Genomic DNA, 15,527 nt, shown 5'->3' with positions numbered 1-15,527 from the left:
TGGGCTCTTTGAGCAGGGAAAAACCGCTGTGGGGACAACAACGGAGGCTGCACCCACCTGTGTCTGCCCAGTGGCCAGAACTACACCTGTGCCTGCCCCACTGGCTTCCGCAAGATCAGCAGCCACGCCTGTGCCCAGAGTAAGTGGGTCTGGGGCACCTACCTCAATGGATGTGCCTGCGAGGGGGTGGAAGGAACAGGGATACGAGTTTGAGGGATTGCCTATCATGGGAAGAGCCAGGCTCCTCAAATAGCCGCTGGAGAGGAAGAACATAAGAGGCCGAGGGCTCCCGGGTCAAAGCTGAGGGCTGAGGGCCCAGGACTAGTTGCTAAAGTTTCAGTGACACCACTCGGTCAAATACCAACACCTGCAACCAGGCTTCTGTATCATTTTACCAGGTAGGATGCTTTCTCTGTAGGCAGCAAGAGGGCTCCAGGCCCCTCTAGAAAGCAGGGGGATGGTTTCCTACCTCTTTAGCTTTAGCCTTCCCCTATTAAAGACTCTTCAGCCCCTGAACCAGAGAGCCAAGATTAGGACTTCTGACAATGCCCAGTATACATAGGCCCTGGGTAAATATGTGCCTGATGGTGAAAGACAGCGGGGTCCTCTGGTCTCTCCCTGAACTGCTATTTTGTCTTCCTTCAAGCTCTTGCAGGGGCATTTCCTTGAAAGGGTGGCCCTGTCTAGCTCAGAGCTACAGGTGGCTTTTCCTAAGAGTAGTCCAGAGAGGAGTGATGGTGCCATACGGCATCGCCAGCAAGGGGCCTGGGGTAATTCCTTACACGTCAGCAGCTTCTCTTACTTACGCCATGTACCCACTGAACCTCTTATCTCTGGCTAAAATCAAATTTCTCTTGGAATCTGGGTCCTTTCCAGGGATTAGGAAAACTATTCAGAGGAGCAGGGGAGATATTTATTCAACACACTGATTGAGAACCTAGTTTCCCTGCAATCTTTTGTGCCCAGCTTCTCCCATATTATCTTAGTGAGGTGCAAGAGTTTTCCCCAGGAGCTTCCCTTAAGGGTTTGCCAGATCTTAAAAGAAGACAATAAATTTAGGCAGGAAATTATACTGGGGAAAACATTCAGACAGGCCAGAGTACGGACAGGGGATGGAGAAGAGCGAGCTGGGACGAAGCTGTGTAAGGGAGTGGCCAGAGCTCCTTCTCTAGAGTCAGACGTGAGTTCAAGTCCCAGCTCTGGTGCTTTGTAGCCCGGGGATCCCGTGCAGGTTACTTGACCTCCGCTAGCCTCACGGTTGCTCATCTAGAAAATGAAATAAAAATAACATGGACCATAAAGCGTTGCTATGAGGGTAGCGGAGACAAGGCAAGAAAAGCACCAAGCTCAGTGCCTGGCATGGAGTAAGTGCCCAGTGAATAGTGACAAGAGCAAGAGGAAGGGACCTAGATGACGGAGCACAGCAACCAGAGTCCTGAGCAGGCACGGAGTCAGCGGAGCAGGGGTGGGGGTCAGCGGTGATCTAGCCAGTGCACTGGAAGAGGTGAAGCAATGAGGTGAGAAGAGCAGAGATGAAGCTGGCAGACACTTAAACAGGATGCACTTCTGTGCCCTGCAGAGAGTCTCTTTCCATTTGATTCTAAAGTCTGATTCTGCCGGCACGGGCTACCCAGTGCTCAAAGGGGGCCTGAGGTGTGAAGAGTAGGGGACAAAGGGCACCAGGTCCCAGGAGGTGTGATTGAACCAGATGTCACACAGGTGAGCGTCTGTGTCTGTCACTGTTACTGGATTTAGAGCATTAAAAGAAGACCCCTTTCGGCCTTTGATCAGGTCTTGACAAGTTCCTGCTTTTTGCCCGAAGGATGGACATCCGTCGGATCAGCTTCGACACAGAGGACCTGTCCGACGATGTCATCCCACTGGCTGACGTGCGCAGTGCTGTGGCCCTTGACTGGGACTCCCGGGATGACCACGTGTACTGGACAGATGTCAGCACTGACACCATCAGCAGGGCCAAGTGGGATGGAACAGGACAGGAGGTAGGGCCCAGTGTGGGCCCAGGCACTCGGGCAGGGCAGAGATTAAGGGGTAGAATCCTCCCTCTCCTGGGTAAAAGCTCCCCATACTTTTTCCAGCCTGAGAATTGGCGAAGTTTAGGCCCTAGAGCCGGGGTGCAAGTCCAGGTGATGATATAGCTTTGTTTCCTGCCCAGGTGGTAGTGGATACCAGTTTGGAGAGTCCAGCAGGCCTGGCCATTGATTGGGTTACCAACAAGCTGTACTGGACAGATGCAGGTATGTATAAGGCAGCCATGGCCTGGGTCTCTGGGGCCACTTCTGTCTTGACCTGAAGTCCTTGGTAGGTCAGGAGTGTTGTGGCAGCCGCAGAGCTGAAGCTAGAAGCTCACATCTGCTGGTTTGGCGTTTGCCAATCAATGGCATCTACTTCTGCTATGTAGCGGATGCTTAAGGATGTTTTGAGGCATTTCAGAGAAGGCAACTGTGCCCTTTGATTTTTCTTCCATCACTGTCTTGGTAAAACAGGCATTTTCTATTAGCCAGGTGAGTGTGGGAGGCAAGGGGAACGCCTTAAACCAGAGCCATTCGGCATGTGGTCCCTGGACCAGCAGCATCCGCATCACCTGGGAACTTGTTAGAAATGCAAGTTCTTGGGCCCTACCCCAGACCTGCTGAATCAGAATCTTTGGGAGTTAGTTTCAGGGCTCTGTATTTTAACAAGCTCTCCTGATCCTTATGCCCACTAGAGTTTGAGCAACATTGCCTTAAATTATAGCACAGAGGGGGTTGCTTGGGTTGAGGAAGCCTTGCTCTTCAAAGAAATGGCAACGATCACTTCCTTGAACTTCTTGAAATTCAATTCGCTAACTATCCGTCCGTCGTACACCTACCACAAAGTATTTCTTGAGCGCCTACCGCATGCCAGGCTAAGGCGCTGGGCACGGAAGGTAAGAGGGTGAATGACCCAGGCTGGCGTTAATATCTTCGCCCCTGCTCCTTGGTAGGGACAGACCGGATTGAAGTGGCCAACACCGACGGCAGCATGAGGACGGTGCTCATCTGGGAGAACCTTGACCGTCCCCGAGACATTGTGGTGGAACCCACGGGCGGGTGAGCACCTGCTCCTTCGCAGTGACCCCCCCGCCCTGAGTGCCAGAGGGGAGTCTGGGGGTTAGCAAGGCTGGCCAGTTCTTACGGGTGCCCCAGGCAGCAAGGACGGCTGTGGGAACCGCAGAGCAGCGTGACAGCCGTCTCCTGGTGGACAAGGGGACCTTTAAGATTTTTCATCTTTTTTTTTTTTTTTTTTTGTCTGCTTATAAAAGTAACTCCTTGTTACAAAATAGATAAACAAAACTGTGGAAAGCAGAGATTCCCTATAATCTCACTTTCCACTAATAACCCTTGTTAACAGTTGAGGGTATTTCTCCCAGACTTTCTTCTACATGTACATATACATCGTTGCCGGTGGTGGTGGTTTTGGTTTTCCAGCAGTGTCATACTGCTTTGCCACTTAGTTTTTTCACAAGGCTATATATCTTGGATATCTTTCCATCTGATTATATAGGTCTATAGATTGGCCTTCTTAATGGTTATATAGAATTCTGTTAAATGTAATGTAATTATTTAACTCATGCAGTTGAGGAAACATTTCTTATTCTCCACCCTCATTGCCCCTCTTTCTTTATTACAAATAGGCCCTATGTGCTGAGCACTCCTTGAGTCATGGGCTCTGCCTTTGTTAAGACCCTAGGTGCATTTTGATAGTGATAGAAGACACAAAACCTTCAGAGACAGCTCTGAGCCAGGGCAGGAGGCTGGGAATCTATTGCAGACAGAAACCCTGAAACTCTGAATCCCCACTGGGTGTTAACTAGAAGGCTGAGACCTCCCTTGTCTGTGCCCAGGTACATGTATTGGACTGACTGGGGTGCAAGCCCCAAGATTGAACGAGCCGGCATGGATGCCTCGGGCCGCCAGGTCATCATCTCTTCCAATCTGACCTGGCCTAACGGATTAGCCATTGACTATGGGTCCCAGCGGCTGTACTGGGCTGATGCGGGCATGAAGACTATTGAATTTGCTGGACTGGATGGCAGCAAGAGGAAGGTAAGGGTGGAACTGAGGCATCCTCCCACGGCCCTGACGGCCTCCAGGGCATCACTCCCTGGCTGGTGGCTGACGGGAGCTAGGGGGCACCCAGGGGAAACCCGGCGTGTGCTGCTTCTCCGAGGCTGTGGCAGCCCTGCCGAGCCAGGGGCCGTGCTGTGCTTGGTGATGAAAGGAAGCTAAGGATTCGTGTGGATTGTGGGCTGGGGACACGAGAGTTTTCCTAAGAACCATTAACAACAAACACTAATTAATCACCAGTTGCGCCATGATCTCTCTCTGTTTGTTTTTGTTATTGTTTATTTTGGTATAATGTCAAACTTACAGAAAAGTCAAAAGAACCAATAACTAACATTTTGCCACATTGTTGTACCAGTCTCATTCTCTTTATTTCTGTCCACACACACACATATTCACAGACATTATTATTTTTCTGAACCATCAGAGATTAAACTGGAGACATCCTGCCCTTGACCCCAAAATATTACAGTGCATATTTCCTAAGAACAAGGACATTGCCTTACATAACCACAGTACAAAGGTCAAAATCAGGAAATTTAACATTCATACAATGGTACTATCTAACCCACAGTCAATATTGAATTTCACCGAAGTCCTTTATAGCTTTTGCCCCAGTGAAGTTCTTTATAGCTTTTCTTTTTCTTTTTTCTTTTTTCATCCAGGATGCAATCCCAGATCACAATTGTGTTTAGTGTGATCTAAACACATCTCTTCAATCTCTAATCTGGAATACTTCCTCAGCCCTTTTATGTCTTTCTTGGCCTTGGTGTTTTTAAAGAGTAAATGCCAGTTCTTTTGTAGAATACTCTTCAGTGTGTCTGGTATTTCCTTGTGATTAGATTCCGATCATGTGTTGGGGGAGGCACACTACATCAGTGAAGTCATGTCCTCAGTTCCCGGTGTGTCTCATCAGTAGGCACAGATGTTGGCTTGTCCCATTATTGTGATACTCATTTTTTTTTTTTTAAATATCTTTATTGATTTCAGAGAGAGGAAAGGAGAGGGAGAGGGAGAGATAGAAACATCAATGATGAGAGAGTCATTGATCAGCTGCCTCCCGCACACCCCCTTACTTGGGATTGAGCCCGCAACCCGGGCATGTGCCCTGAACAGGAATCCAACTGCAATCTCCTGGATCCCAGGCTGATGCTCAACCACTGAGCCACGCCCAGCCGAGCATGATACTAATTTTAATTGCATCATTAAGATGGTGTCCACTGTAAAGTTGCTGTTTTTCCTTTTGTGATTAATAAGCAATTTGTGCAGAGATACTTTGAGATTGTGTAAATAATACATGATCGTTTACAATCATCACACAACCCTTGGATCCAGGCATTATCACAGTCATATCATTGATTGGCAGACCAAGGCTCAGAGAGATTTTATAACCAGCTCTTGCTCAAGGTCACACAGCAGGCAGTAGTGACAGAGCTGCATTCTGACTCCTGGCCCAAGTTCTTGGCCACTGCTGAGTACTATCTGACCTTGCTGGGGGATGACACACATGCTGGGTCCCTGGTAGGTGCTGATTGGAAGCCAGCTTCCCCACCCATTTGGGCTGACCCTCTATGGAGAGCGCATCTATTGGACAGACTGGCAGACCAAGAGTATCCAGAGTGCCAACCGGCTGACGGGGCTGGACCGGGAGACCCTGCAGGAGAATTTAGAGAACCTCATGGACATCCATGTCTTCCACCGCCTACGGCCCCCAGGTGAGCAGCCCTTGGCCCACACTGGCTTCTTCTCAGTCTCCCTCTGCCGTAGTCCTCATTGTTGACCCCCCCCTTCCTCCCTACCCAGTGTCCACTCCATGTGCTACGGAGAATGGCGGCTGCAGCCACTTGTGTCTTCGGTCCCCAAATCCCAGTGGCTTCAGCTGTACCTGCCCCACAGGCATCAACCTGATGCCTGATGGCAAGACCTGTTCACCAGGTAAGTCTAAGCATCAGAGGCCTGGAGAGAAGTTTCAGGGAGGGGCCGTGGCTCTCTTCCTTTCCTGTAGATGGACTCCTGTGTGGTCTGAGAAGCCGTGAGTCCTGGTGCTTCTAGAGGCTTAGGGGAGAGACAGCTTTTAGAAAAGAGGGGAGGTCCAGGACAGAGGCCCAGGGGAGCAGGTAGACAGGATTGGAGGCAGGCTCCAACTAGTTCTTATGGTGTCTTCATCCATATTCATAAAAGATGCTCCTCTCTCAGGCACTACTTACATCTGTTGGAAAGTTGTCTTTATGTCCCGATTTGGTTAGAGTAAGTTACTTTAGTTTCAGCTGCCCCACATCACTCATGGCAAATATTAAAATATATTATATGATATCTATGATGTAATGGTACTCCCCTCGGATGAGGCACTTTTGTGAATGTATGGCCAGCACAAGCTATGTGACAACCTTAATCGGCAGTGGGTGCCAGAAGCAGGACCTGGCTGCCCAGGTTTTGAAAGTCACCGTTTCTCCCTAGGGGATGCCGCATGGTGGGCTGCACTGGACCCTAACTTCCCGGGGGATTTAGTTGGAAAGGAGCTGTGAATTGTACCTCCCAGGCTGGGGGAAAAGTCCTCTTTGACTTCACATGAAGTTTCTAAAACGTCATGGTAAAGGGTCCTTCAAAGAGAGTCCTTCTGTAATGTTACTACAGAGCCATCATTTATGACTGTGTCAGACCCGACACTCAGTGTTGTCTGTCCATGATCTCTTTTAATCCCACAGCCACTCTGTTACTGTTCCCTTTGTACAGTTGATGGAATTGATACACAGTTGAAATAAGTTGCCACTCAACTAGAACCTGACAGAGCCAGAGCATAAACTTCCCTCACCTCACCCCAAATGCTCTTCTGGCTGTGCGGGGTGACTGTCCTCTCTCCTTCTCTCCCACCTGGGCAGGCATGAACAGTTTCCTCATCTTCGCCAGGAGGATAGACGTGCGCATGGTGTCCTTGGACATCCCTTATTTTGCCGATGTGGTGGTACCAATCAACATTACCATGAAGAACACCATTGCCATTGGAGTGGATCCCCAAGAAGGTCTGTGTGGCCCTCCTCCCCCCACCCGGCCTTCTGTCCCTGCCCCATAGCAACTGCTGTCCTTTCTTCCCCACCCCTCTGCCTCCCGCTAAGAGCCTTGGCGCTCACCATCCCCTCTGGCGCAGTGTCAGCCCCTGTCTCCACAGCACTTTCTCTTTGGTTTTGAGGGCATGGTTTCTGGCCCTCTCCTCTCTCTCTGCCAAGAGCTCTCCTGCTTTGACATTTCTGCATTTCCATTGACTTCCTCTGCTACGGGGCACAGGGCTCTCTGACATGCCCTGGTGCCTCAGGCCCTGAGTCAGCTGTGCATATCCCTTTGTGGGGGTTGAGGGTCCAGGCTGAACCAAGCCTTCCCTTTCCAGGAAAAGTGTATTGGTCAGACAGCACGCTGCACAGGATCAGCCGTGCCAGTCTGGATGGCTCACAGCACGAGGACATCATCACCACAGGTGGGCCTTGCTCCCAGCCCAGGGACCACCTGTCTGGCTTCAGAGCTGGGGAAATAGCCCATCTGTTTTAAGGCAGGAGCCAGTGTGCTCTCTTGACTTCCTGCAGGGCTGCAAACCACAGATGGGCTCGCAGTGGATGCCATTGGCCGGAAAGTGTACTGGACAGACACTGGAACCAACCGGATTGAAGTGGGCAACCTGGACGGGTCCATGCGGAAAGTGTTGGTGTGGCAGAATCTTGACAGTCCCCGGGCTATTGTACTGTACCACGAGATGGGGTGAGAGCCTGTCTCTGACTCTGGGCAGCAGGTGGGGCAGCTCGGCTGGGCTATGGATGGGGTGAAGGTGGACAGTGCAGAGCAAGCATGCTTCACAGCAAGAGACCGACCTCCCTGAGCTGTCTCACTCCCTTGTCACTCCTTTCAGGGTCCCAGCAGGGTGTAGAGGTTAAAAGCATGAACCTTGGACTCAGAAATCCGGGATTCAAATTCCTTCTTCATTTATTAGCTGCGTCTGTCACTTTAAGTCCAGTGTTCAACCTCTCTGATTTTCAGCTTCTTTACCTGTAAATGGAGATGACAGTGAAAATACATACCTTGTGACCCTTGTGAGGATTAAGTGAGATAACACATGAAAAGCACTTTTTCTTTAGTAGTGGTAAAAACAAAACAGAACATAAATTGGCCATCTCAACCATTTTTAAGTGTACAGAGCAGTTGTGTGAAGTATAGTCACATTATTGAGAAGCAGGTATCTGGAACATTTTCATCTTGCAAATCTGAAACTCTGTACCCATTAAGCAACAACCCCCCGTTTGCATGTAAAATATTTTTCACAGGGTTTGGATATTGTAAGTACTTACAGTATCCAGGAGCTACAGGGACAACCAGCTAGCATTCTTCTCTGCCCAGGTACATGTACTGGACAGACTGGGGAGAGAACGCCAAGTTAGAGCGGTCCGGAATGGATGGCTCAGACCGAACCGTGCTCATCAACAGCAACCTGGGGTGGCCCAATGGACTGACTGTGGACAAGGCCAGCTCCCAACTGCTTTGGGCCGATGCCCACACCGAGGTGAGAGTCCCGCTCCTGCCGCTTCTCAGAAGCCCGGGAAGACGGAAGAGGTCTTTTCGGCGTCTCCACTGAGACCTCCCAGTTTACTGATAGCTAGCCCTACCCTCTCTTTCTTCTATAGCGAATTGAGGTCGCTGACCTGAACGGTGCCAGTCGTCACACGCTGGTGTCACCTGTGCAGCACCCATATGGCCTCACCCTGCTCGGCTCCTATATCTACTGGACTGACTGGCAGACGCGTAGCATCCACCGTGCTGACAAGGGTACTGGCAGCAACGTCATCCTGGTGAGGTCCAACCTGCCAGGCCTCATGGACATCCAGGCTGTGGACCGGGCACAGCCCCTGGGTGAGAAGAACCCTCGGCTGTGAGCCAGAGCCTGTGGCTTTCTGACTGAGGGTATCGGAACATCAGAGAGCACAGAGGTTTCTTTACAGTCAAGGAGACAGGATCAGGCTGTGTTCGCTCTGGGCTTGGCTGGTACTACAACTGCGTCCTGCTGTCACTTTCACAGGACCCCTGGGGACACCCCTGCCCCTGCTGCCTCGTTCCTGTCAGGCACCAAGCCCTGTTATTTAGAACAGCAGAAAATCAGGCACGAGAAACGAGAGCCTTTGTAAGATTCAGGCAATATTCCAGGCAGGGCGTCCGAACCTGTGCTTCCCTCTCTCCCATCACCAGGTTTTAACAAGTGTGGCTTGAGAAATGGTGGCTGCTCGCACCTCTGCTTGCCGCGGCCCTCTGGCTTCTCCTGTGCCTGCCCCACTGGCATCCAGCTGAAAGGAGATGGAAAGACCTGTGATCCCTCTCCTGAGACCTACCTGCTCTTCTCCAGCCGTGGCTCCATCCGGCGTATCTCACTGGACACCAGTGACCACACAGACGTGCATGTCCCCGTTCCCGAGCTCAACAATGTCATCTCCCTGGACTATGACAGTGTGGATGGAAAGGTCTATTACACAGATGTGTTCCTGGATGTTATCAGGTATGAGTATCCCTGAAACATCCAGAGGCCACAGACCTGCTTCCAGTCCCCACTGGGTGAGGTTATGATCTGTGTTGACCTCTAAATGGACTCAGTGAGTTGACAACTTGGATAGTGAGTTCTGATCCTGACTTGTTCACTTTGTAGTGTTATCACAACAGAGTTTCAAACTTTTGGGGGTTTTCTGGTTGCTTATTTAAAGACTAAGAGAAGCCCAGTCTGTAAAACAAACAAAAAAGATCAGATGATATCAGGCTGGGGAACTGGAGCCTTCTACCCCTACCACTGGGTGCTGGGATTGCTCTAAGGATCTTCTAAGACTCACTGAAGAATCGGCCATGTAGCAAACCATGTATCTGTATTGTAATGCAGGAGCCCTGGACAGTGCCAAGGCTTGTAGTTGTTCACAAGGTTGTTTTTATATTTTTTGTTTTATTTTTATTTCATATTTTTACCCCAACACAGCTGGGGAATGTGATGCCCTGCCAGCAGCAAGAGGGGTTACCATGCGGAGATTCTTAGGTGCAGGAACAAGGGTATTCCCCTTTGTTCTCCCTGGAGAATCGCATGCTGGGGCAGGTGGGCATGTGTTTAGAGAAGTCCCCACATGTCTGACATGCCCCCATCCTGAGGTTGAATTCCCTGACATAGGACTTCTGTAAAAATATACATGTAGGTTTTGCCAAATCGGCCTTTTTTATAATGACCCCCTAGCAATCCTTGACTCTTCCCTAAGGTATATGAGGAATTATTAACCTTTCTTCTGGCAGGACATGGGCCTAAATGCTCCCTATTTACAGCAGGAAACATCTGTCCTCCTAAGAATTTATTTACTAATTCTGCAAATATTTTGCCTACCTACTGTGCCAGATGCTGAGGAATGCACTTATAGATGCTTGGTCTCTGCCCCTATGGAGCTTACAGTATAGTGGGGATACAATTGTGGGAACATGGATTAAAGTGGTTTCAGTCTGGTGATCTGGTTGGTCATCCAACCCTGGGCTCTTCCCCAAGGCGAGCAGATCTGAATGGCAGCAACATGGAGACAGTGATCGGGCAAGGGCTGAAGACCACCGACGGGCTGGCAGTGGACTGGGTGGCCAGAAATCTATATTGGACAGATACAGGCCGCAATACCATTGAAGCATCAAGGCTAGATGGTTCCTGCCGCAAAGTGCTGGTCAACAACAGCCTGGATGAGCCTCGGGCCATTGCCGTTTTCCCCAGGAAGGGGTAAGTTTATGGCCAGCAGAAGAGAGACCCAGGGAAGAAGCCTGGGGAAGAGGCCCTTGGAGGATGCCTATCTATCAATGTGATGATGTCACTCTTGTGTCTCAGGTACCTCTTCTGGACAGACTGGGGCCACATTGCCAAGATCGAGCGGGCGAACCTGGACGGCTCTGAGAGGAAGGTCCTCATCAACACAGACCTGGGTTGGCCCAATGGCCTTACCCTGGACTATGATACCCGCAGGTGGGAATCCTGTCCCAAACAGCCCCCTGGAAATAGGTGGGCAGAGGAGAGGATGCTTGAGATTGATGTAGTGAAAACAAAAAGATGGGAGGCTGTTGGTAGGTGGGGAAGAGAGAGCAGTGAGGCTGAGCAAACATATTCTTAGAGCTGGGGTTGCTGAATCCAGCCCTCAACTCTCAGGTGGGTTTTATCTATCTGGTTTTTCCAGTTTTGAGTGTATTTAGCAGAGCATGTCCTCTGGCTGGACCACAGGTCCCACTACCCCCATCCATTTAAGGGCTGATTCTTCACCTTTCTTACTGTACTGATCCCTTCAGACATTGGAATCTGCAAGTCCTGGTCTCGATAAAAAATGCAAACGGGCAGGAGAAGAGCGGGAAAGGAACTCTGAAGCAGTCAGTTCCCCTTTCTGTCCTCAGAGGGAGGGAAAGGAATCAAAGCCGCCCCGGAGTTGGAATGGAGAAGAGAATGCCCCTTCCTTTAACCTCAGGGACGCTCTTGTAGACCAAGTCTCCTCTTGAGGGTGTTCATAGGAGTTTGGGCTTAGACTCTTGGGTAGGAATCAAAGGGTCATCAAGTTGCTGAAGATGAGACTGGGCAGCGGCTCCTCTGAGGTCATTAGAGGGACTGCCCCTCCTCAGAACAGCCCTGGCCTCCCTACTTACGAGTCACTGACTACCCCTCTTCAGCTTTGGGACCCACAGTGGCCTCTCAGCAAGGGTGCTTCTGGACTGCTCACAGCTCTCGCCAGCCCAGCTCAGGAAGGGACAGACAGCTCCTTAGCAGGGAGGGCTGAGCTCCCTAGCAAGCATTTTGAGCAGCTCTCAGCTCCTTTCCTTCACAGGATCTACTGGGTAGATGCACATCTGGACCGGATTGAAAGTGCGGACCTCAATGGGAAGCTACGGCAGGTGTTGGTCAGCCACGTGTCCCACCCCTTTGCCCTCACTCAGGTACTAGCTCAGGAAAGGTAACTCAACCTCCTTAACCGGGGTGTTTCTTTGGAGTTCTAAGTCTCGACCTCAGGCCTACATGCTACTGAACAGGTGTGCTATGGAAGCTCACTTTCCTGTACACTGAATCGTCTCCACTGTGTGCCCTGCTGGGCCTGCCCCACCCCTCCCGTGCTCCAGCATTCAAAGGGGTGGTGTGTAGATCAGCTGTGGAGCTTGTTAAAATACATGTTCCTGGATATAAGGAATCTGCTTCATGAGGGTTGGGCCCAGGAATATGCATTTTAACCACTGCCCCAGTTAATCCTAATGCTGTAGTCCAACATCTGAGTTCAGGCGGCCCACTTAGTGGCAAGAGGGTAGAGTGGCTGAGATCCAGTGTTTTGAGGCAGCTAGCCAGTCGGTAAGTGTTCGAGTACCTCCAGCGTGCCAGGTCTGTGCCATTAAGTAAGCGGGCAACTTTGAACAAGATACTAAGCCTCTCTAAGCTTCACTTACCTATATGTAGTTTAATAAATGAGTTTCATAATAGTATCCTCCTCAAATACATATGAGCATTAGCACAGTCTCTGGCACCCAGTGCTTATTATTTCTAATCATTTTAATTATTACTTGTTGTCAGTTTTGAGAGTTCTAACCCTGTAAAATAATTCAGGGAAGGAAAAAAGGAGATCTAAAAAGCCTGGGACCAAAACAGGGATTCTCAATCACTCAAAAAACTTTGTCCCTTTTTGACAAACACTCACTTCTCTGTGTGTATTCTGCATTATATCCTACTAGCCAATAAGATTTTGTCTGGCTTTACTTATGCTAGATAGGCTCCCCCTCCTCCCCTATACACACCAAATGTAAAACTACAGGATAATATTGAGTATGGTTTTTCAATCTGCAAGTTTCCCATGGAGGTTTCTGGGGTATTCCCCGGGGGCAGGAGGGGAACCCACTTCATTGGCACTCCCCACCCCGGTTTGAGACCCTTAGGATCACTGCATTAGAAGGCAGCTGCCCACAGAATTAACCAGAGGATTTACCAAGGCTCTGAGTGAAGAGCCCCGAGGAGCAGGGACCTTAGAAGGACCCTCCAATTTACTCCTATATGCTAGGTACGGGAACCCACTTATTTGCCCAGCAGCCGACCTAGTACTAAGTGTTAGGTGTTGGAAACTGAGAGATGAATGAAACACATTCTTGTCCTTGAAGAACTTGACCTGGCAAGACAGACAGACATGTCAACAAATGACCATAGAGTGTCAACACTGACTTGTAGAAGTGAGGACGGGCACAGGACAGCTTGGGAGAGAGAATGGTAAACGCTACATAGGTTGGGGGAGATCTCCTGGACAGTGTCATGCCTGGGGATCACAGAGGTGGCCTGGCGGGTTAGAGATGAGAGCATTTCGGCAGAGGGAACGCACATGGGGGTGTGGAAGCTGGGCTGGGGTCTGACTGTTGAATAATATTTCCTCTTTTGGGGGGGTTCCCTATTGAGTAGCAGGACAGGTGGATCTACTGGACAGACTGGCAGACCAAGTCAATCCAGCGCGTTGACAAGTACTCAGGCCGGAATAAGGAGACGGTGCTGGCGAACGTGGAAGGGCTCATGGACATCATCGTGGTTTCCCCTCAGCGGCAGACAGGTGGGCTCCTGGGCCCCAGCCAGCTTCCTTTCCATCGGTGGGCATTGGGGGTGGTCACCCCAAGGACGGCTCATGACCAAGACAATTAGAGCCACAGCAGAGCCTTTGGGTTCACATTTCAAGCTCTTAGGCCTGTTTAGCCCCTGTGGTTATACCTCTTGCTCTGTGCCTGGGAATGAGGTAGCCCTGGATTTCCTCCTTTCTGGGAAGTGTCAAATTTGGGAGACTTAGTTTCTCCTGCTTTCCCCAGGGACCAGTGCCTGCGGCGTGAACAACGGTGGCTGCACCCACCTCTGCTTTGCCAGGGCCTCGGACTTCGTGTGTGCCTGTCCTGACGAGCCTGACGGCCGGCCCTGCTCCCTTGGTAAGCTGGGCTGAACGGCCCCCTGAAACAGCAGAGCCCTTCGAAGGACAGGAGATCAGCAGCCTCAGCTTTGTCCTTCTGGGTGGGATCCCCCTCAGAGGGTCTTAGAGAGGAGCAACTGGGAGTAATAAGCTTGTCTGGCATTCACTAGAATGAACTGGCCTGAGCATTACTCTCTCTTCCTGGCCTTTGTGGGCCAGCTAGCCCATCCAGAGCTATTCATATTGGAAATCAAGTCCTTTTTAGTTATAGTATTGAGAAGGGCCTCTAATGAGGGTGCCCAAGATCAGTGCAGCTAAAAGATTGCTTTGTCAACTTCTCCTGATGCTATTCTTGGACATACGTAGAGACTTGGGGCTTCAGTGACCTATTCCAGTCCTCTTTTTCTCTCCAGTACCTGGCCTGGTGCCCCCAGCTCCCAGGGCTACCAGCATGAGTGAAAGGAACCCAGTGCTAACCAACACACTACCTACCACCTTGCGTTCTTCTACCACTCGGGCCCGCACATCTCTGGAGGAGGTAGAAGGAAGGTAAATGGGTTCGTATGCTATTGAGGGCCCTTTGATTCTAATCATCTCCTGCCAGCGGAAAACCATAATCCCAGCTTGATTCTGGAACATAGGAGGTAGATCACATCATTAGCGACCAGTCCCTGCTCTTCAGGACAGGAGATAATATTTAGGCCTATAGATTATTGCAAGTGATTTGAGGGCAAGAAGCTTTAGAGCAGCTTTCTAGAGAAATCACTCAGATGGTTTCCTTTCTTTCTGTGACATTTGCTCTCACATCACAGGTTTAGTATATGGTCTGATCCTGCAGTTTATTTAGACATCGCCGAGTCACAGTGGTCTCTGCACTGTGGATTGATGACTTGGAACATGCCCAGGGATGCTGTGGCCTTAGTTTTAATGCCTGTAACATTCAAATCCGTGCATGCATATGCACACACACACATCATTCAGTAAGCAAGCATAACATGTACAGGTCTCAAGTGAAGTATAAAGTACTGTATTTCATTAAATTGAAGGTGCTATCTCAACTTAAGATGCCTCCTGATTTGAGAGGTTAAACTAAAAAAATTACCAACAGCAACTGTGAGATGCCATTGATTGTAAGACACATTCCTATTTCAGCAACGTCAGAATATAGAAAAAATGCACATCTTAAAACTGATAAAATATGGTTACATTCAATTTAGAGAAATTAATTTTTATTATTTATTTTTTTTTCAATTTAGAGAAATTCTTTCCTACAAAGTGTAGATTTTTTATTTACACTTTGTAAAAATGATCTGGAAATACAGATAGAAATAAAGAAGAAATAAATGAAGGGGGAAACCAGTTCTTTTTCTTCGGTCTATTTAAATGTGATAATCTTTATCTAATCAGCTTTGCTTGGCTGGTAGCTTCTTTCAGCTCATCCTGGCAGTTTCGTAAAACCTACTATCCACGTCCTTAGTATTTTAGCAAA

At 49.6% G+C, this 15,527-nt stretch overlaps 1 protein-coding gene across 1 annotated transcript in view; it reads left to right on the top strand.

Moving 5' to 3' along the window:
* LRP4 (LDL receptor related protein 4) overlaps positions 1–15,527 on the top strand; it is a 44,951-nt gene that overhangs the window by 22,073 nt on the left and 7,351 nt on the right. Inside the window, exons 16-34 of the mRNA XM_087821856.1 lie at positions 17–139; positions 1,792–2,000; positions 2,174–2,255; positions 2,984–3,089; positions 3,884–4,085; positions 5,629–5,818; positions 5,907–6,038; positions 6,983–7,123; positions 7,486–7,572; positions 7,679–7,850; positions 8,484–8,646; positions 8,768–8,993; positions 9,327–9,630; positions 10,645–10,863; positions 10,969–11,103; positions 11,948–12,056; positions 13,549–13,693; positions 13,944–14,057; positions 14,452–14,587. Of these exons, the coding sequence (XP_087677982.1) occupies positions 17–139; positions 1,792–2,000; positions 2,174–2,255; positions 2,984–3,089; positions 3,884–4,085; positions 5,629–5,818; positions 5,907–6,038; positions 6,983–7,123; positions 7,486–7,572; positions 7,679–7,850; positions 8,484–8,646; positions 8,768–8,993; positions 9,327–9,630; positions 10,645–10,863; positions 10,969–11,103; positions 11,948–12,056; positions 13,549–13,693; positions 13,944–14,057; positions 14,452–14,587 (2,995 nt within the window). The remainder of the gene's footprint in view (positions 1–16; positions 140–1,791; positions 2,001–2,173; positions 2,256–2,983; positions 3,090–3,883; positions 4,086–5,628; positions 5,819–5,906; positions 6,039–6,982; positions 7,124–7,485; positions 7,573–7,678; positions 7,851–8,483; positions 8,647–8,767; positions 8,994–9,326; positions 9,631–10,644; positions 10,864–10,968; positions 11,104–11,947; positions 12,057–13,548; positions 13,694–13,943; positions 14,058–14,451; positions 14,588–15,527) is intronic.

This window comes from Miniopterus natalensis, chromosome 11 (assembly GCF_054644295.1).
Source record: "Miniopterus natalensis isolate mMinNat1 chromosome 11, mMinNat1.hap1, whole genome shotgun sequence".
In the NCBI taxonomy this organism is placed as follows: Eukaryota; Metazoa; Chordata; class Mammalia; order Chiroptera; family Miniopteridae; genus Miniopterus; species Miniopterus natalensis.
The sequence above is the reverse complement of the archived record's forward strand: the minus strand, read 5'-3'. Positions and strand labels throughout refer to the sequence as shown.